The 22,186-nt window shown below is 43.6% G+C and overlaps 1 protein-coding gene across 3 annotated transcripts in view; it reads left to right on the forward strand.

The window, feature by feature from the left end:
* Positions 1-22,186, forward strand: part of ATP8A2 (ATPase phospholipid transporting 8A2) — a 636,199-nt gene that overhangs the window by 464,323 nt on the left and 149,690 nt on the right. For all 3 annotated transcript variants that reach the window (XM_008021766.3, XM_037986897.2, XM_037986898.2), the window contains 3 exons: positions 11,362-11,423; positions 11,964-12,020; positions 13,459-13,566. In XM_008021766.3, coding sequence (XP_008019957.3) covers positions 11,362-11,423; positions 11,964-12,020; positions 13,459-13,566 — 227 coding nt within the window. The remainder of the gene's footprint in view (positions 1-11,361; positions 11,424-11,963; positions 12,021-13,458; positions 13,567-22,186) is intronic.

The following is a 22,186-nucleotide window of genomic DNA, read 5'->3' on the forward strand; positions in this document are numbered from 1 at the left end:
TGTCTGTTCCTGAACCCCAGCCAGATTTGACGACTGATAGGAGTCTGGAAGAACAGGCTCACCTGCCGCCCTGGGTCAGTGGATCCTGGAGCCATACATAACACCGAATTGTCTCTAAGAGAGCATCTGGGACTGGGTTTCTGTCTCTTTCATTTTATGGCACTTTTCATGCATGCCATAAGCCCCATCATTATATTAGGTTTATATCACATACAATCAGAGATCATTCTAAATGTGACTTAGTATTTTATCAAACCAAACACCTGGGAAACTTGTGTTACTTTTGTTGTTGTTGTTGTTGTTTACCCAGTAGAAATTGTCCCCTGGATTTCTGAGATGGGTGATGCCCTCCTCTCTCATCTCAACACTCACCAAGGGTGGACCTGATCCTGGATTTGCAAAAGGCTAACTGATCTCAGTCCGGTTCCGGTAAACGGCAGCCCCTCTGATGCAATGGGGAGACGAAGCCTTCTCACCTTTCTCCTTGCTCTTTAGGCCTTTGTGTACCAATGATGGGTGTCTGTGAGGAAGAGCTTGGCTCTTGGAGAACGCAGGTTTGGTGAGATCACATCTCTCTGTGTGCACTTTGGATGAATTTCTTTTATAGAGACCTGTTTTGAAGCCTCATACATTTGACCCCTGCTGACCTCACCACTGGAGCCCCACCCCCACCTCCTCAGCTCACCTTTCCACCTCCGTGCCCAATACAGGCTGGTTTTCTTTTTGCCTGAAATGTCCTTTCCCCTCTCAACTGGCCCCCACTCCGATATCCATCTCTGCTCCCCACGCTACTTTCTCTGAAATTATGCTCTTACCACGGTTTGCACAGACGGTGGGTAAATACTGTTCTGAAGGCTGGCTTGGGGAACCCAACTATTCCAGGTTTGGGATTTTGTCCCCCTTTGCAAACATTCACTTGAGATTTTAAATATCTGACTAAAATAAAGACAGGGAAGACTCTCAGAGTGGTAGAATTGTAACAGAGCTGTTCAGATTTCAGCTCAGTGGGAAGGAATATTTTGTCAGCAACCTGCTTCAGAAATAAACTGGACAATCAAACGAGGTTTTTCCAGCCTGCATTATCAGGAAGCTGTAGCTTGGGAACACCTTCATGATAAACACTTTCCTAGGACTTCTTTTCTCCAGGAGTAGCTTATTGGCAGGTTTTAGCAAGAAACAACACCCACAGTGTTTGCCTCTGAAACAGTCGAAACAGAACCATCTGGTCCCCGGGGCTTCCCCACAGGGTGTGCAGGGTGTGATGACTGTGACTCGTTTGAAGGATGCTGTCTTTTCAGAGGCTTTTGGCAAGTCCGAGAATCTCACCTTGGTTTGGGAGTTTCTCCTCCAAGGGAATAAACTATGTATTTCCAGATGGTGTTAGCTTTGCCTAGGGAAGGAGATACTCTTTTCTAGGCTGAAAACTAAAATGCATCGTGGAGTTACCTCTCTAAAATGAGGAACTGAAATATTAAGCTCAGCCCATCTTCATTAAAGTTTAATGCTCAAATTACCTTATGTGTTAACGTCTTATTGAATGCCAGTAGCATTCACTGTCATGATAAGTTAGAAATTGATGCATTGTCGGCTGGGCGTGGTGGCTCACACCTGTAATCCCAGCACTTTGGGAGGCCAGGATCACCTGAGGTCAGGAGTGCCAGATCACCAAAGTGCCAGGATCACCTGAGGTCAGGAGTTCAAGACCAGCCTGGCCAACATAGTGAAACCCCGTCTCTGCTAAAAATACAAAAGTTAGCCAGGCGTGGTGGTGGACACCTGTAATCCCAGCTACCCAGGAGGCTGAGGCAGGAGAATCGCTTGAACCCAGGAGGCAGAGTTTGCAGAAGCTGAGATCACACCACTGTACTCCAGCCTGGGTGACAGAGTGAGACTCTGTCTCAAAAAAAAAAACAAAAAAAAAAAAAAAAGGAAAGAAATTAATGCATTGTCAAACTCTAGAAGTTACATTTAAAAAACATCCTTTAGATTTCTCTGTTTCTGCTGTTCTGCCAAATTGCCAGCCTCCTGTACATAGTCTTAAGGCCCCCCTCCACGTAGGTGTTCTCTTCATAGGCTAGCATTCAGTCCTGAGTGATCCAAGGGTTTGTCTCTTGTAAAGGCCACCAGCTTCATGAATTGCATTGCTCTGTGCTAGTGCCTCATGCTATTTATTTTATTTTCTTTAAAACTTTTTATTTTTTCTTTTTTAGAGACAGGGTCTCACTCTGTCACGCAGGCTGGAGTGCAGTGGCATGATCATAACCTCAAACTCTTGGGCTCCAGCAACCGTCCTTCCTCAGTTTCCTGAGTAGCTGGGATAACAGGCACACGCCACCATGCCTGGCTTCTTCATACTGGTTCTCTCTCCTGATTGCGTAGAGGATTGTATCCCACCCCGTGGTCTCCTCCTCAGCCTGGTGGGAGAGATGAGAACTCTCTCTATTAGACATTCTCTCTCCAGTGTATGTTCTCTGTATTTACTCCACCTCCTCCTCTTTCTTCCCTCTGAGGCAGTGGTTCTCAACCAGCATTGATTTTTGCCTCCCAGGGGACATTTAGCAATGTCTGTAGATATATTTGGTTGTCACAACTAGGGTGGCTGCTACTGGCATCTAGTGGGTGGAAGCCAGAGATGCCACCAAGCCGTCCACGATGCACAGGACAGCCCCCAGACAAAGAATTATCTGGCCGAAAATGTCTGTCGTGCCAGATTTAAGAAACTCCGGGCTAATGAAATGCCCACACCAACCCAGAAGAAAAGGTCAGGTCTCCAGGTGTTCCTGACACTCCCGGAGTTGTTCACTTTCTGTGCTTCCTTATGTGGTACAATTTCATATGAAATTAATTTTCATATGATTTCAGATTTCATATGAATCTAATTTTCTGTCCACCACAATTCTCTCCTGGATATTTCCTTACCATTAGGTGTCAGTATTTAAAATGAGTACTTCTTAGTCTAATTATTTTTTTCATTGAAATTATCTTCTGTCATTCTTAGGAGTCCATTTTTCTAACTCCGTTAATTAGTACAAACTCTCCTTTACAAAATTTAGTTTCCCGGCCGGGCGCCATGGCGCATGCCTGTAATTCCAGCACTTTGGGAGGCCGAGGCAGGTGGATCACCTAAGGTCAGGAGTTTGCAACCAACCTGACTAACATGGTGAAACCCTGTCTCTACTACATATAAAAAAAATAGCCAGGCATGGTGGCGCATGCCTGTAATCCGAGCTGCTTGGGAGGCTGAGACAGAAGAATCACTTGTACCTGGGAGGTGGAGGTTACAGTGAGCCAAGATCGTGCCATTGCACTCCAGCCTGGGGAGTGAAATGGCACACCCAGGGGCTTCTGGGATGAGAGAGGCCTCCTTGGGAGGCCCCTGGCACCCGCTAGGCCTCACCACTTCTCCCCTCTGCCTGCCTCAACATCTCCCTGAGTCCCTGCCGCCCGCCCATACCATCCTGCGGCCTCACCACCATCCGTGGGCAACAAGAGCGAAACTCCGTCTCAAGAAAAAAAAAAAAAAATTGCTGTTTCTTACTAACTGTGTGACCTTGAACATATTTGACTTCTCTTTGCTGCATCAGGTTCCTCGTGAAATATGCACAAAATTATTTCATGTAGTTGCTAAAGTATTAAAGGAGCTAATACATGTAAAGTGCTTAGAACTGTGCCTGTCATATAGTAAAGAGCTTATATATGATATTTTTTAAACATAGAATTTCTTGACCGGGTGCAGTGGCTCACAGCTGTAATCCCAGTATTTTAGGAGGCCAAGGCAGGCGGATCACTTGAGGTCAGGAGTTCAAGACCAGCCTGGCCAGTATGGTGAAACCCCGCCTCTACTAAAAATGCCAAAAATTAACCAGGCATAGTGATGCACACCTGTAGTCCCAGCTACTCGGGAGGCTGAGGCAGGAGAATCGCTTGAACCCAGTAGGTGGAGGATGCAGTGAGCTGAGATTACGCCACTGAACTCCAGCCTGGGTGACAGAGCGAGACTTTATCTAAAAAAAAATAAAATAAAATAAAATAAATAGAATTTCTTATAATGTCTAAAAGATTTGTTTATTGTGTGTATGTCCATAAAATATGAAACACGTTCTAAGTCCTCCGTGTTAAATAAATGCCTTGTATGTTTTAGTCCCTGACTCAACCAGCATTGGAAATATTGGTATTAGAAGAAAATTCAAAAAGTTGTCAAACTGTAACAACAAATTTTGATTTTCAGCTTAGTCTCCCATGCCTGCCAACCCTTTCGTCTGCTCAGAGTTTTCTCTAGGGCCCCTTAGGGCTAATGCCGGTGGCATTTCAAGCATAGAGATCATTGCTCTTCTCAATTCAGATGCCTTCATGAGCAGGTGGGTTGAGATGGAGATGAGGAAAGACATCCTAAGCTATGTTGAGGAGGGAGAAGATCTGAGACTCTCAAATTTCTGCTGTTAAATCCACGGGGCTGATTTAGCAGCTAAGAATATGGGCCTTAGCCTTTTAGAGTTCCCTATCTGAAAGGAGCGTTAGAGATACCTTAGTTGTCATCATCTGCATCTGATATAAAAATCTCCATTTTATGGGTGGGGGACTGAGACTCAAAACTTAAAATTTAAAAAAACGAAATAATGGCAGAGCTGGAACACAGAGCGGGGCTGCAATAGGGTCTTGTAACTCTCATTCCTGAAACTTTCTCCACTAACCCTAGTTCCCTTCTCTCCACCTCATGTTTTCTTTGTTTTGTAATATGGTCATGTTTCATTGCTGTCTGTTCTTCCTCTCATGAACTTAAAATAGGAATCATTTGGTACCAAGTTTTCACATGTCTTCCTGTATTCGTATGACCAGAATCAGTCTTCTCCATCCCAAACACCACTGTTTGCCTACATACTCCAGCCAAAAACTTTCTTGATTCCCCACATTCTTTTCTTATGATTCCCCACAATCATAAGAAAATGGTTTTTTGTTTGTTTGTTTGTTTTTATAAGAAACAGGGTCTTGCTCTGTCACCCAGGCTGGAGTGCAGTGGTGATCGCAGCTCACTGCCGCTTCAACTTCCTGGGCTTAAGGAATCCTCCCACATAGCTGGAACTACAGGCATCCACCAGCATACCTGGCTAGTTTTTAAGATTTTTTTTCACAGAGATAGGGTTACCCAGGCTGGTCTCGAACTCCTGGGCTCAAGCAGTCCTCCTGTCTCAGCCTCCTAAGTGCTGGGATTGCAGGTGTGGGCCACTGTGCCTGGCCAAATGCTGTCATTTCCACCTTCAAAATATTTCCAAGTGGCGTCTGTCCAAGCTACTCTGGACCTGCATTGTTCAATAGAACTTTCTGTGAGGATGGAAATGTTCTGTAGCTGTACTGCCCAATACAGTAGGCTATTGTATATTTAAAATGACTGAGGAACTGAAGTTTTTGTAGCAGCTTTATTGAGCTATAACTTACATACATCTAATCATTTAAAGTATGCAATACTACGGTTTTTAACATATTCACAGAATTGTACAGCCATTACAACACAACATTATAGAACATTTTTATCACCCCCAAAAGAAACCTTATATTCATTAAGAGTCACTCCTGGCCGGGCACAGTGGCCCACGCCTGTAATCCCAGCACTTTGGGAGGCTAAGGCAGGTGAATCATCTGAGGTCAGGAGTTCAAGACCAGCCTGACCAACATGGTGAAACCCCATCTCTACTAAAAATACAAAAATTACATGGGCATGGTGGCACACGCCTGTAATCCCAGCTCCTTGGGAGGCTGAGGCAAGAGAATTGCTTGACCTGGGAGGTGGAGATTGCAGTGAGCCGAGATCAAACCATTGCACTCCAGCCTAGGCGACAGAGTGAGACTCCATCTCAAAAAAAAAAAAAAGTCCCCATTTCTCCCAAGCACCTCCAGTGCTGGAAACCACTGATCTGCTGTCTGTCTCTGTAGATGTGCCCATTTCTGGATATTTCATAGAGATGGAATATGTGACCTTTGGTGTCTGGCTTCTTCACTTAGCATAAGCTTTTCAAGGTTCATCCACGTCGTAGCATGTATCAGTACTTCATTCCTTTTTATTGCAAAAGTGTTCTGTCATATTGATATACCACATTTTACTTACCAATTCGCGGTTGATGAGCATTTGGGTTATAAATAGGCTATTGTGAATAATGAATAATGCTGTTCATTATTTTAAGCTATTATGAATAATTATAATAATGGCATTTAGGTACAAGGTTTTGTGGGTTTCATTCATGTGTTTTCATTTCTCTTGGGTATGTACCTAGGAGTAGAATGGCTAGGTCACATGGTAACTATACATAACCCTTTGAGAAACTGCCTCACGGTTTTCCAGGGTTTGCACCGTTTTACTTCCCCACCAGCAGTGTATGAAAGATCTAATTTCTCCACATCTTGTTGTTGTCTGTTTTTTTGTAGGCACCCTGGTGGGTGTTAAGCGGTATCTCATTGTGATTTTGACTTTATATTTCCTTGATGGCTAATGATGTTGAGCTGTTCTTCATGCACTTACTGACCATTTTGATATCTTCTTTGCAAAACTGTCTATTCAGATCCTTTGCCTATTTAAAAAAATTTTTTTTGGGGGGGAGCTTTTTCCTGTTGAGTTGTAAGAGCTCTTTGTGTATTTTGGATGCAGGTTTCAGTATATAATTTGCAAGTACTTTTTTCCATTTATCAGGCTGTCTTTTTACTTTCTTGGTGTTGTCCTTTGAAGCACAGAAGTCTCCAATTTTGAAGAAGTCCAGTTCATCTACGTTTTTCTTTCCTCATTGTGCTTTTGGTGCCATATCTTAAGAAACCATTGCCAGATCCAAGGTCATAAAGATTCATCGCTATGTTTTATCATAAGAGTTTTATAGTTTTACAACTCAAAAACAAAAAGTCAAATACTGCATGGTCTCACTGATAAGTGGTAGCTAAGTTATGTGTACACATGGACGTGGCATGTGGCATGATAGACACTGGAGACTCAGAAGGGTGAGAGGGTGGGAAGGGAAAGGGTGACGAGAAACTCTTTAATAGGTATGATGCACATTGTTCAGGTGATGGAGACACTAAAAGCCCAGATTTCAGTCCAATATATCCATGTAACAAACTTGCACTTGCACCCCTTAAATTTACATCAATTAAAAATGATTTTATAGTTTTGTTTCTATGATCCATTTTTTGAAATTTTTATTGTGGTAAAAACAACAGCTTTGCCTTTTTAACCACTTTAAGCATACAATTCAGAGACGTTGATTACAGAGTGTTGTGCAGCCATCACCACTATGTTTTTCCAAATGTTTTCATCATCCCAAACTGAAACTCTGTGCTCATTAAACAGTAACTCCTCATTCTCCCCTTCCTCCCCAGCCCCAGGTAGGAATGAATTTTTTATTGTATTTTATTTTAATTAATTTAATTGTAAACAACTAAATGCAGCTGGTGATTACCATATTGGGCTGCACAGTTATAACACGACTAGTATCCTCTTGGATAGACTGCTACAATCATTTCTAAGCTGGCTTTGCATTTATTATTATCCCATTTATGGTTTACCTATGGTCCATTCTCCCATAGAAGCTGGACTAGGATAGACTGCTACAATCATTTCTAAGCTGGCTTTGCATTTATTATTATCCCATTTATGGTTACCTATGGTCCGTTCTCCCATAGAAGCTGGACTAGGATAGACTGCTACAATCATTTCTAAGCTGGCTTTGCATTTATTATTATCCCATTTATGGTTACCTATGGTCCGTTCTCCCATAGAAGCTGGACTAGGATAGACTGCTACAATCATTTCTAAGCTGGCTTTGCATTTATTATTATCCCATTTATGGTTACCTATGGTCCATTCTCCCATAGAAGCTGGACTATTCCTTTAAGAACATAACTTATTCCATTTCATTCCCAGCTCTGAACCTTCCAGTGATTACCTATTACAATTAACAAAGAAATGCGGGCCGGGCGTGGTGGCTCAAGCCTGTAATCCCAGCACTTTGGGAGGCTGAGACGGGCGGATCACGAGGTCAGGAGATCGAGACCATCCTGGCTAACACGGTGAAACCCCGTCTCTACTAAAAATACAATAAAATAAGCCAGGCGAAGTGGCGGGCGCCTGTAGTCCCAGCTGCTCGGGAGGCTGAGGCAGGAGAATTGCGTGAACCCGGGAGGCGGAGCTTGCAGTGAGCGGAGATCCGGCCACTGCACTCCAGCCTGGGCGACAGAGCGAGACTCTGTCTCAAAAAATGAAAAATAAATAAATAAATAAATAAATAAATAAATAAATAAATAACAAATCCAAGCTCTTTGTTGCGGTCCACATTTGTCTTGCCCCTCTGACTGTCTGTATTCTCCTTTTCCTTCTCCCATGCCTACAGCCCCACTGGTCTTTGTAATGATCCTTGAGCTCATCAAGTGCTGTCTGTATTCAGACTGCACAGTTTCTCTTCTCTGCCTGGAACACTCACCCTGTAGATCCCCATTTAACTCTCTCCCTCATACCATTCAGATCTGCTCAAATGTCACCTCCTCAGAAAGATTCTTCCAGAGCTCTCTATCTAAGATAGCAAACCCTGTCACCCTGTATGCTATTACTCTACCTTATATCTGCTGTGTTTTATTCTTATTTTTTTTATTAAGACGGAGTCTTACACTGTCACCCAGGCTGGAGTGCACTGTTGCAGTCATGGCTCACTGCAGCCTCAAACTCCGGAGCTCAAGCAATCCTCCCAAGTAGCTGGGACCACAGGCGAGCACCACCACACTCCGCTAATATATTTCTTTTCTTTTCTTTTCCCTTTTTTTTTTTTTCCTTTTGAGGCAGAGTCTCACTCTGTTGCCCAGGCTGGAGTGCAGTGGCATGATTACTCACTGCAACCTCCGCCTCCCGGATTCAAGTGATTCTCATGCCTCAGCCTCCTGAGTAGCTGGCAATTCAGGCACCTGCCACCACACCCAGTTAATTTTTATATTTTTAGTAGAGATGGGGTTTCATCATGTTGGCCAGGCTGGTCTTGAACTCTTGACCTCAGGTGATCCACCCGTCTCCACCTTCCAAATTGCTGGGATTACAGGCGTGAGCTACTTCTCTCAGCAGCTAATGTATTTCTTCATAGCACTTATTACACCTGACATTTTATTGTGTATCTGTTCAAGGATTTATGTCCTGTCTCCATATAAAAACAGGGACCTTCTCTTCCCAGTTCTCATAATAGTGCCTGGCATAAAATAGGCTGTAAGTAAATATATGTTGAGTACATAAAAGAAGAATGTTATTCGTTTCAAGGCTATAATCTATGTTAGAATCAAAGGGATGGTCTCCGTACTAAACTGAAGTATTTCTTCACTGAGGCAGGCATTTAAAAGTATTGCACTTGTTAGTAAAACAGTCTTAAGGCCAGTTCCTGAAAAGTGAACCCCTACAGTTTTGAGTGACTATTTGCTAATACATCAGTATGCTGCCTTCTTGGGATGAATTTAACCTTTCTCTTACTTTTTTAACTTGCTCCATTCCTTTCCTTTTAATGAAGTCATGCCTAAGCTCCAGTCTGTCCTTGCCCCATCTCCCCTGAGCTTTGAGACCATTCCTTTTTAAGTCAGTGGCCATGTCTCGCCCTGTTCTCCTGTTATAACTCTTACTTTACCCAGCAGCAGGCCCTCCGTTTAGTGCAGCCCGTCATGTTGCCTTCCTGGTTCATCCTCCCTTATCCACAGATTTACCTGGCTGGAATCGGGAGACTGTATGTGCCCAAGGGCTGGATTCAGGGACCCATGCTTCCCCAGTTCCACTTATGACTCCATCGTTATGCTGTTTTAGGAAAAAAAAAATAGATATTGATTCTCTAATAAGAGTGGAATTGTTCAACAAGCATTGGGTAATTCAGCGAGCCCAGATATGTATGTATAGCAGCTACTGGTTGGAAATTTGAACACGAACATCCTTATCTACCCAGCCTATGGGCCACAGACCAGGACTGAGTATAAAAAATAATAAAACCCAATGCCACATGTTGTCTCTTATAAGTCGGAACTCAACGTTGGGTACACATGAACATAAAGAAGAGAACAATAGATGCCAGAGAACTTGACAGGAGAGGGAGGGAGGAAATGCTTGAAAAACTACCCATTGGGAGGCCAGGTGCAGTGGCTCATGCCTGTAATCCCAGCACTTTGGGAGGCTGAGGCGGGTGGATCATGAGGTCAGGAGTTCGAGACCAGCCTGGTTAAGATGGTGAAACCCCATCTCTACTAAAAATACAAAAATTAGCCGGGCATGGTAGCGGGCGCCTATAATCCCAGCTACTTGGGAACTGAGGCAGAGAACGGCTTGAACCCAGGAGGCAGAGGTTGCAGTGAGCCGAGATTGTTCCATTACACTCCAGCCTGGGCGACAGACTGAGACTCTGTCTCAAAAAAAAAACCAAACAAACAAACAAAAAAAAACTACCTATTGGGTACTGTGCTCACTACCTGGGTGTCAGAGTCATTTGTACTCCAGACCTCGGCATCACATATACCTTTGTAACAAACCTGCGCACACACCCCCAAATCTAAAACAAAAGTTGAAAGAAATAAGGGTAAAGGAAGGTTGGCAGTGTCATCCAAGGAAACTAAGCCTGATGTTAAAATAGGCTCTGACCACTCAGGATTAAAAACAGACTTCTCTATGCAGGTGTAGTGGAGATGATGAAACAACTCTATTAGCATCCGTTGTTATAGACATTGTCATAGCCATCACTGAGAAGGAAAAAAAAAGGAAAATATAGGAAAACTGAAGCTTCAAATCCTTCTTGTATTTTCTAAACTCCTGTGGTTGGAGTGCTTGCGTTCCCCCAGGTGATAGGCTCTGGAAGCTCATACAGTTGCAAATGAGAACATGAGTAGTAAATACCCCCAAAATTCTTTCCAAGTTCAGTCATTATGAATTGGTTTAATATGCATGTAGTTATCTTTTTATTGGTCCATAATTCCAATTTAGCAAAAATTAAACATGAATCATAAGGGAACACCTGGAAAAAGCCTCAACATTGGTTGCACTTAATAAAAATAGATAAATATGTTGTTATTCCTTTTTTAAAACAACCTGGACAAAGATAAATTTTAATGTTTATAAAAATGTAAATTTCAATGCAGATCAAGCGTTTGGTTGATTGGCTTGTTGGAAGCTTGTCTTTATTTGCTTCATTTGGAGAGAATATAAGATGAAAAAGTTCATCATCAGGAAGAGAAGTAGGCATTAGAATCACAAGATGGGATTTTGAAATATTCTGTGAGTTGATAGATGTTCTTAAAGTTCCCTGTTTAATGCTCCGAGTTAAATAGGTGGCCATGCTCGGCTCTTTGGAAGTTAATAGTAACTTCTTTGTTTTTCAGATACTGTGTTGACCAGTGGTCATGCCACCGACTATTTATTTGTTGGAAATATTGTTTACACAGTAAGTTTATCTCTGTTTACTAAGCCATTCTTAAACAGCTTATGTGTGGCTTGCACTTCTCTAAACGCTTAAAAAGAGCCTTCCTCGTTATTATTTATTTCAAATCTTCAAAATGTATTTTGTATATCCTTCAAAGTTCAGAATGGCTGTGAAATGCTTACATCATCATTTCTGAAGGTTATGCAGCGTCAAGGTTTCTGGACAGGTGGTTAACAGATTTCCTCGTTCTTCAAACAACCATTTTACACCTGCCTGCAAAGGGAAACAACACTCAGGAAGGCGATTTCTCCCAAGCTAAGAAAAGGGCAAAACTATCATTTATGAGACTGTTACTAGAACGAAAGCTCTTCTGGAAGTGAATCTGCCTGTATGTTCCCTGAAAATAACCCCTAGAGAATTAGCTACTGACATGGCTCATACTTTCAAACCAGAGCTGCCTTGGGGAAACTAGCTCGGGAGTGGGGAGATGGGATTTCTCACGGAAAGTGAAAGTAACTCATTGAGAATTATGTTTTTCCAAACTGCTTTTTGTCTTCACAGTATGTTGTCGTTACTGTTTGCCTGAAAGCTGGCTTGGAGACCACAGCTTGGACTAAAGTAAGTTTTCTCTAGAATTGTTTCTCTGTTCAGTATAGATATTTTTCATGCTATGGTTTCTTTTTAAGCCTTGGGGAAACAATAAGCAATATCTGGCTATCTTCTTTCAGATTTTCTGTGTAAAAATTGTGGTTTGATCTTTATCAGGGTAAATTTGTAATCCAGAGTCTCTTGGTGATTCATTTGCTTGGCACATAATACAGCTCTACACTATTAACAGTCATCTCATTTCAAATGTATATGCTCATTGTAAAAACAAAAACCATATATACACACATATATGGAAAATATAGAAGGACAAAAAACATTTAATGTCCATAACTTTACCACCAAGAGACAATCACTGTTAATGCGTTCCTGTGGAACCTTCCAGACTTTGTTCTGTGTCTGCATGTGTGTGTTTTTTAATAAGATGATGCATTATAAAACATAAGACTTCATAATCCCTTTTAATTTAAATATATGTTAGGCACATTTTCTGTGCCTTAAAATACAATTCAACAAAGTTATTTTTCTTGATTAAAGAGTATTCCATTTTAGAGACGTTCCATCATTTATTTCATCCCTCTCTTATTTTAGACATTTGAGTTATTTCCAGCATTTAAAGATTATAACCAAAGCTTCGTGTGTGTCTCTCACAAAGTGTCATGACCTGGCTGCTGTTGAAATGCTCTGCTAAGAAAAATGGGGATGAGGTGGGAGGTCAGTGAGGAATCAGGGAATCCCCTAAGAGACAGTGGCAATTAATCCCGGTCAGAGGTGATGATGACTTCGCTTAGGATGTTAGAGGAGGAGGTAGTGAGAAGTGGTCAGAGTCTGGATTCATTTTATCTTCTTAAAAGCTAACAGAGCTTGCACATGGATTAGATTGTGGGGTGTGAAGAGAGAAAGAAGTCAAGGATCATCATATTAAGAGGACAAAGAAGAAAAAATGAACAACTCAGTAGGTGCTTAAAGGGGCATTGTTAAGAGGCAACATCCATTTCAGATTTAAAAATAAAAAACTCTGGGCTAACGGAATGGAACGATCAAAGTCTTGAAATGATAAATAAAAGCATCTTATTTTTTCTGTTCAGCCACTCTGTTGCCAGATTAATGACTCCTTATTGTAAGACAGCCACAAGTTGGAGCAAACACTGGCTATGAACTGAGAGGGGCCCACTGTCACTACGGGAGAAATCTTAGAATACGGTCAGCTGTGACAGCAAAAGCACCTTTATCTTCTGGGTACTTTGGGGCCATTCATTACTTGAATTCATTGTTAAACATTCTGAGACATGGGAATTAGAAAGATTGAACTTCCCATTAACTGGTGAGTCATCAACATCTTTCCATAAGGAAAGGCAGCTTGGATGCAAGGATTCTGCAGCAAGTGGAGTTGGGGTGAACCTGCCAGGCCCACCGAGAAGCCTGTCTGAGTGTCTGTTTCCCTCTGCAGTTCAGTCATCTGGCTGTCTGGGGAAGCATGCTGACCTGGCTGGTGTTTTTTGGCATCTACTCCACCATCTGGCCCACCATGCCCATTGCTCCAGATATGAGAGGACAGGTAGGTACCCCTGACTGCGAGTGCGCCTTCTGTGTCTTGTGACAGCAGAGTGTGCCTTCTGTGTCTTGTGACAGCAGAGTTTCTCCATGGGTGGGTGAGCAGGCACTGTGTGTCTTACAGCCACGATGGGCTTCAGGAGAGGCTGGTCCTACCTGCTTCCATCAGAATCTATCAGGAGAGAAACCAAACCAAAGCACCTGGAAGAGGTCATCCAGTCCACAGAAATGGCATTTGAGGTTTCAGGTGTTACGAAAACTATCAACTTAAATCCTCTGGCTTATTGGCGTGCTCACATTTCCATAATGAATTATGTGTGAATTACACACAGTACCAATATGTGCAGTTTGAAAACTGGAGCTATTTTGAATGATTCCTCATCCAGTGACTATGTCCATTACAGTTTTGATGCTGTACTCTGGTTTGTTGTTACACTCTGCTGGGTCACCTGTGAGAGCTCTATGAACCAGATCATGGATAAACCAGAATCTCTCATTGTTCATCTCTTTGAACTAGAGAGGCTGAGATTAAAGACCTTTACACTCATTTTAATGTTTTTTATTTTTTCTTTCATATGATCTTTGTCCAGTGCATAAGATTGAGCCATCAACAGTGACAAAGTGTATCCTAGAAACCCACAGTATCGGGGGTGGGGAGGAATGAGCTGACAATCCTGTGGTCCACACCTCCTCAGTTTACCAAGGAAGCTGTGCAGACCCAGGTCTCCAAGCCCACCTCACAGACCCCACCCTGGGATTGCCCACATCCAGCACTGCCCTTAGACCCCAAGAGGCTGCTGGGCCCTGCACTTTAGGGGCCTCTGCTCTGGCCCTCCATGGCTGGGTGTGTTCCTCAGCACGGAGTGAAAAGCTGTGATGCACAGAGTCAGTCTTCCCACTTGTAACCTATTCTCTGGGCTCCCAGGACCCCTTGTTTCCTTCCCAAACAGCCAAAGGTGCACTGCCGAGGCCTGCCTGGTCCTCTCTCCATATCCAGGCCAGTGTGTACACCCCTGGGCCAAAGGGGCAGCCGTTTGCAAGGGTGTGCACTGAGTAGATGATGTTTGCGCCGGTGTTCCCGCCCACATTTGCAGGACGCTTGTGCCGGGGCACAGAGCCCAGAATGGGAAGGGAGCTGTGGGTCAGACTTCCATTGGTGTTCCTGCCCCAGGATACGTACTTCAGGGCCAGGCCTGTGCCTGGTACACCTGGCTCCTATCTCTGCCTTACTTACTCTGTAGACATGAACAAAACCTCCTGGGTCCACCCAAGTGTGGACCATGTCTAGCGGCTGTTTCTTGTGAGATAGCCCAGGGTAGCATTATTTGCCATTTCACCTGGTAGCTCTGTCAGCTAACAGCCCACGTTGTCTGAGACCTCCACTGAGTGTGGGTGCTGAGCCGGACGGACCTGTCCTATAGGAGTGGGCTTGCATGTCGTCTAGTGCATCTTTGCTTTCTGTAAGGAAAGAGGACAAACATATAATATGCTTTTCAGGTTTTTTCCAAATCCAGACAGTAGAGGAAATTAGAGGGCATTCAATGAACCCAGAAGATTGTTGTGTAGCAAAATGAGCATTTTCCAACAAACGTATTTTGTGTTTAAATAAATCAGTTCTATTTTAAAGCAATGTGATTGATCCCCACAAAAAACATACCAAGAAAAGTATCCACTACAAGACAGCGATCCTTCGGTAAGGCATTGGTGCTTAGAATATCTGCTTTGTGTTCTCTTCCTTTTGGTTCAGGATGGATCTGCTGCGATGAATATTTCATTTGGGGAATTTTATGGTGCTGGACAATAGATGGGGCCTCGGCCGATGGCCATAGACAGTGTTCTAAATTAGAGAGTGACAGCTGACAGGACGGGGTCGCTTGGCGTGTGACTGACAGAAAAAGCCCATTCGTTTGAAAGCCCCTCCTGTGCCCTAGACAGAGAGCTGTGCCAGGGAGCCACGTGTGCTTCAGTAACTCCAAATGTGCGTAAGTTAGGCTACTTGCCACCTCCCATTCCTGTCGAGATACCGACTTTCCAGCTACAGAAGGACCGGGCTGATCATGCGGCTACTAAGGTGCCGACATTTTCACTGTGCCGGTCGCATAAGCATGATGGTCTGTATGGTTAGAAGGCTCAGATTAACGGTGACATTCACATATTTAAGGACTCTTCCAGCAGAAATTTAGTGAGCTGTTTCTACCATCCAGAAGCAAAGACGTGCTCATATTCAACCACATTTCACTTCTCTGTAAAAGCTTATTTTTATTTGAAACATGTCATTTTAATGACTTTATTGGTTGGTTCCCATGAAGCAAATGATAACGATGTGAAATAGAGGATAGCTGGGTGAAACCGAGGTTTTCATTAGGCGGTAAATGAGAGGATTAGTGTGGTTCTCTAGTGGCCGGACTTCCGAGCAGGTACTCTACTGTCTGAGTCTAAAGAACCGTGTGTCATCTCTAGTTTACCTCCAGGGCAGGGGGCTCCAAGTGGGTAAAGGGGGCCAGGAAACCATGTGTAACTTTAGTGGCACAGCCAACCTTTCTACTGTTTCGCCTGCAGTCTGCCACTCTGTATTTTGACTCAGCGCTTTGTTCATTCTTTGAAACATGGCAGGGAAGTATTACAAAACATTGTTTTAAACGCTTTTGAAGGATTGCTTGGGTGGAGAGTGGCTAAGACTAGCCTGAAGTCTCAGAAAGCCTTCCTGCTGGCTGGGGAGGACTTACATGCTGTCATAAAAAGATGTAGGAACTGGGTTCAGGTGCAGTCAGTAAAAGGAACTGGCTCTTTTGGGGAATTACTGAAAACATGCCCACGCCCTGTTCATTCCTGGGGGTCTGGGTTGGCAAATGCTTAGAAGTAAAGGGTGTTCCAGGAAAAGGCCACTTTTCAAAATGACTCTTTGAAGAATGCTTCTAGTGATTTTTATAAACCATTTTTTACGGTTCACTAAACAGTAGGTTTTTGGCAAGTGAACCTGGTTATGTGAAGTTCTAGAATTAAACTAGTGCCTAACAGCAAACGGCATTTCTCACTCAGAAGCCAGAACCAGATTGGACACACGAAAGATTCTGTCTATTCATAACATCTTCAGCCATTGAAAAGATGCATTGTTTCTGCCGGGGGTTTCCTAAACTAATTTGATTAAATATGTCTTTGTCTTGTCTATTATATTTGGAGTTTTTGTCACGAGGGAGAATGCGGGCTTTCCCTTGAGGGCAAAGGAAAGGAAGAGCTATAGAATTGAGTTATTCTATACTATCAAAGAGTCTTTATCTTCCCTAAATCACCTCATGATATGGTATGTGAAACGCAGCCAGACAGCATGTCAGGAAGTCCCAGTGGAAGTTTCTGAAATCAAAGAAGTCATCTGCATCCTTCCCCTCCTGAAAATACACCATATTTGTGGGATTTTAAGGGGCACCCTGTTTTTCCATTTTTCTCTTTTGAAGCTTGGATTTATAGTAAATTGAAAACTTGGGTTGTGTCTGTCCTGGGGAATGCCAGTCCTCAGCTGTGGAAAATATGTGATGATGTTTTTTCTGTAGGGGACCAGGTGTTTCTCTTTCCCTCATAGCATAACCATTAGATAGAATATGGGTCCCCAAAGCAAATGCTTAAAGGTGGAAAATGACAAAATCCCTTAGCTCACCGCCTGCCCCAAAGTTGCCTGCTGAAGTAGAGCTTTGAATTGGAAAAATGAGGGAAACTTAATCCTAGACCAGGTCAGGAAATGTGTTTCTGTTTTCTTCATGCATTTCCCAACACTTCTGACTTTAGTGGTGCTGGAGGGGACGCCATCTTACTTGACCTCTGTTCAAAAGTCCGGAGGCCTGGCTGTGTTCATGCCCCAGCTATGATAAGTTATGTAACCACTGGCAAATCATTTTACTTGCATTAATCTCCTAATCGGCAAAGTCAGAATAATGCCACCCACCCTGATTACTTTAGAGGATTGTGATGAAGATATAATAGGCTAGTGGGAAATCTAAAACATGCATGCTCTTCTTTTTCCTGGAGTGATGAACTGTTTTTGAACCTTCATCAATAAGAATATTGCTGTGATTTAAACTCCAAATTCTTTTAGCCAAAGAATTTTAACATTTTATAGGTTCTAAATGGGATGTTTTTCAGTAAGGTCTATTGACCATCTGCATCCAAATCATCTGGGTTGCTTGTCAAAATGACAAACCCCCACACCCCAAAAATATGTGCAGGCAGTCACATACACACACAGACATACATGCACGCGCGCACACACACACAGATGCACATAGACACACAAAAATATGTACAGGCAATCACATACACAGAGACATACATCCGCGCACACACACACACACAGACACATATACACAGACACACAAAAATATGTGCAGGCAATCACATACACAGAGACATACATACACACACACACAGATGCACATATACACGGACACACACACATACACACACATACACAGACACACAAAAATATGTGCAGGCAATCACATACACAGAGACATATATGCACACACACACACACACATATACACAGACACATACATACAGACATCCATACAGACACACACAGAAACACAGACACACATATACACAGACACACAGACACAGACAGACACACATATACACAGACACATATACAGACACACACAGACACACATACACAAACACAGACACATGCGCACACACATAGACACACAGACACAGACACACATATACACAGACACATACACAGACACACACAGACACACATACACAAACACAGACACATGCGCACACACATATACACAGACACACACAGACACACAGTCTCACACACAGACACACACACAGACACAGAGCACACATACTGACACACATGTACACAGACACACATATACACAGACACACATAGTGAATTGCAAACTCTGGGTGTGGAGCCCCAGCATCTTGGCGTTAGTAAATCTCCAGGTGATTTTTCCCTTTAAAGTTTGAGAACCACTGCTTTAAAACATCTAAAATATGACTCTATTAGAATATTTTAGCTCTTGCTGGGTGTTACAGGAGAAGGTGGTACACTGAAGATACAGCTGAGTGATTGCTCATGTTAAGTGGTTATATAAGATGGCCAGCTGGTGACGGTGACCGCCTTCAGAGCAGCTAGCTTTCGAAATAGGGAATTACACCACAAGACATGAAATCGTTCACCATGGAAAAATTCTCCTCACTAACGTTTGCTGCTTTTCCCTTAAAGTTCTTTTCATTGCTAGTAAGAGAGGGGAAAAAACCTTTTGACTTCAAAGCATACAATCTGCAACTCTGCCTGCAGTGCCAAGCTCCTGACTCCAGCCAGTTTCTGGAATAGGACTGCCTTTTTTTTTTTTTTTTTTTTTTTTTTCATTCTAAATACAGGAATGGGTTTGCGTTTGAGTTTTATGTACACACTTATGTACACACAATGCAAACCCCAGTGAACCAAAACTAAACAGAGGGAGGAATGGTTCTGCCATCAGGGAATCAGTGATTAATTCCTCATCTTCCCTAATCATCTCCCCTGGATTTATAGCAGGCCTAGGTATATTCCACATGAAACTTGCAAAGACTGATGTTAGTTTCCCAGTTGTACGTGCTCTAGGAGGTAAGCTGAGAAGTTGGGGTGATGTCAAGTAGGTGGCCATCTTTGCTCAGCTACCGTTCCAGGATATCTCTGGAGGATGGGAGCTTAAGTGTCGGAATCCACCTGAGGGTCAGGAAGAAGGCCTGTTTTCAGGTTAAGGTCTGTGGTGTGGGGCATGTTCGGTTGTCCCACATCCATCCTCCTTCACCCTTTCCTAAGGGTGCCCAGTGTGTATTCACTGATGTGACTTCCACCCCTAAGTCCGGGGAAAGCTTCATTCTGTCCCCGCTGCCGCAGGAGCGGGTCAGGAAGCCTGCAGGAGACACAGGGAGACGCTTGCTGGGGGCTTCTAAGATAGCAACGAGTTTGCTCCTAAAACAAATCCAGGAAAGAGCTGGCTTTCCCAGCTGAGCCACGTGGCTGCTGCCGTGATGCTGGGAATGGTTCAGGCACAGGACGAAAACCACCCTCAGAATCCTCCTAGGGCCTGAAAGATGGACTAGGAAGACAACACGGCAAACAAAAACGAAAGCCTCTTTTTTACTGTTTGATTATTTTTTTATTTGACAAGTAAAGGACTCCGAAAGTCTCTCTGCGATTGTTGAGACACTGTATGAAGCCAGCCTCGAAGCCCATCCCCGGTGGGGCTCTCAGTGAGAATTTCCTGTGTGCTGCCTGGCCTTGTGGGCAGCCCTTGCCAAGGAAGCCTCTCTTCACCCAAGTGCGGGTGTTGGGATGTCCCCTTAGCTTCCTCAGCCGAGGAAATAAACGCTTTTTAAAAACAAGCTTAGGGCTTTAGCATGTTTAAACTGTTGTATTACACTCAAAGCTACAGATTGGTTTAAGGAGCTGGTAAAAATTACTTTAGCATTGCAATTACTAGTTTTTTAGATAACATTCCAGAAAACAACTAATAAGCCTATCTTACACTTATGGAATTAATCTTTAATACAATATTGAATAGACTCGGTCCCGTTTTCCTCAAGTTTCAGAAGCCCGTGGCATGGCTGGTGAGGAGCGGTCAGCCTCATCCAGGAGGAAGTCTCATCAGCAGAGACTCGCCTTGCGGTTTGAAATAACATCGTGACATCTTTTTGTACAGTTTTCTTGAGTATTGAAATTGGCCCCATTATTCATTGACATCCAATTTACATTCTGGCGTTTAAACTCGTTCGTACGTTTTGTGGAATAGTGAGACTCGTTTGCAAGAAGTAACACAGTGTTTCTGGATGACGTTCTCATCTGAATGCAAAGCACGATGAGCGAAGTTAAGACGGCACCGACTTCCTGGCTTCTGCTGCACCTGTGGCTGTTGTCACCTGCACCCCAGGGTCCCCCATCTGTGTGCATTTCCTTCCTAGAAGGCTCCCAACACCAGTCCCTTTCTGATGCAAGCCCTAGAACCAAAAACAAAACTATAACAACAACAACAAAAAAACCCCTCTTCATTGGCAATAAAAAGAAAAATCAGAAACATTCAGTTGGGCAGTGCTAGCTAGGTGAGTTCTCACAGCCTGTACATATTTGGGTTCTAAAATCAGAATATTCAGGCGTCCATCAGGCAACAGTTCTGTCAGAAAATGGCTTTTGTCATTGTTACATATAACGCCAACTTGTTTCTGTTTTTCTCTTTCTGGTTAAAAACAAAGGAGAAAGTCTATCTTTTTAAGTTGGAAGCTCCTTAAAGTGGTTTCAGATTCTTTCCACAGGCAGTGATGGGAACATAACTCCCATTATCCTAATTGCCTCTGGATTCTCCGGAACCCTCCTGGATTAAAGTGACCCGAATCCGATTTCTTTCCTATTCAGTGCAAATTGTAACTGTGAAAGTAGGATTTGAACTAAATTACGCTAATGCCTAACACACTTAGGACGCTAAGTCTATTATCTGTAATATCCATACTTGCGTTATTTCTGAGCTTGTTTTTCAGGTGTATGAAGGGGATAATATCTATCTTAGGGTTTAATAGGGAAACTAAAGAAAATAAGACATGTCAGTAACAGTAGGTAATGTTTATTGAACAATTGAAATGAGAAAATTTCTCTTGTCCCCTTGGCAGGGCGTGTGGCAGGGGCGTGGCTTGCTTCTTCAGTGCCCCGCTGCTCAGACCTCTAGGGGAGCATACAGACGGGCAGGCTGGGGGGCTTCGACCCCACTGCAGTGTCTAGGGGTGGGTGTTTACAGCTCCTGAACTCCAGTGGGCATGTGTTACAGGGTGCTCTTTTAGTTTAGCTGTCTGTAGGCTGCTTGTGTTAACCAACTCAGTGAGACCCTCTACTTTGTCACAAGGACAGAGGGCTTTGTGTAGCCCAGGCTCTTGCCTTGTGTGTACCGGAAGAACCGGATCGCAGGTGGGCTTGGAGAATGAGATGTTACTGAACGGAGGTAGCTCTCAGCAGACGGGGAGCCAGACTGGAGTTGGTTTTGCCCTGGAGTTGAGCTGCTTGGCAGCCCGGCTGTCCTCCAACTGCTCCGGCCAAACTGTGTCATTCTGGCGATAGGTGGCCTGATGATGCGCTGGTGCCTGTCCGTGCATTCCTCTCGACGTCCAGCCGCCCAGTGTTCCTCTGCTGATGTGTTCCTGTGCTGGTGTGTTCCTCTGCTGATGTGTTCCTCTCGATGTCCAGCCACCAGCGTGTCTGCCTGTCAGGGTCTTGGTTTTTTCATAGGTACAGGATGGGGGCGTGGCAGGTCAGGGTGGTCTTGGAAAATACAACATTTGGGCAGGAAAACAAAAATGCCTGTCCTCGCCCAGGTCCCTGGACACAGGCCTGGGGGTGGAGCCCCAGCCAGGGACCATGCCCTTCCCGCCTTCTGCATCATTTAAAGGGATCACGCCCTTCCCTTCCTAGCACTTCCCTTCCATATCACAATTACTACATACCAGGCAAAACACATTCATGAAAATATGTTTAATATATGCAAGTACATGTGTAATGAAGTAAGCGTCACCTCATTCAGTAATCTGCAACCACGTGAGGAAACTGAGGCTTAGCGAGAAAGGATCAGTCTCTTGGCCAGGCAGGG

Source organism: Chlorocebus sabaeus, chromosome 3, assembly GCF_047675955.1.
Source record: "Chlorocebus sabaeus isolate Y175 chromosome 3, mChlSab1.0.hap1, whole genome shotgun sequence".
In the NCBI taxonomy this organism is placed as follows: Eukaryota; Metazoa; Chordata; class Mammalia; order Primates; family Cercopithecidae; genus Chlorocebus; species Chlorocebus sabaeus.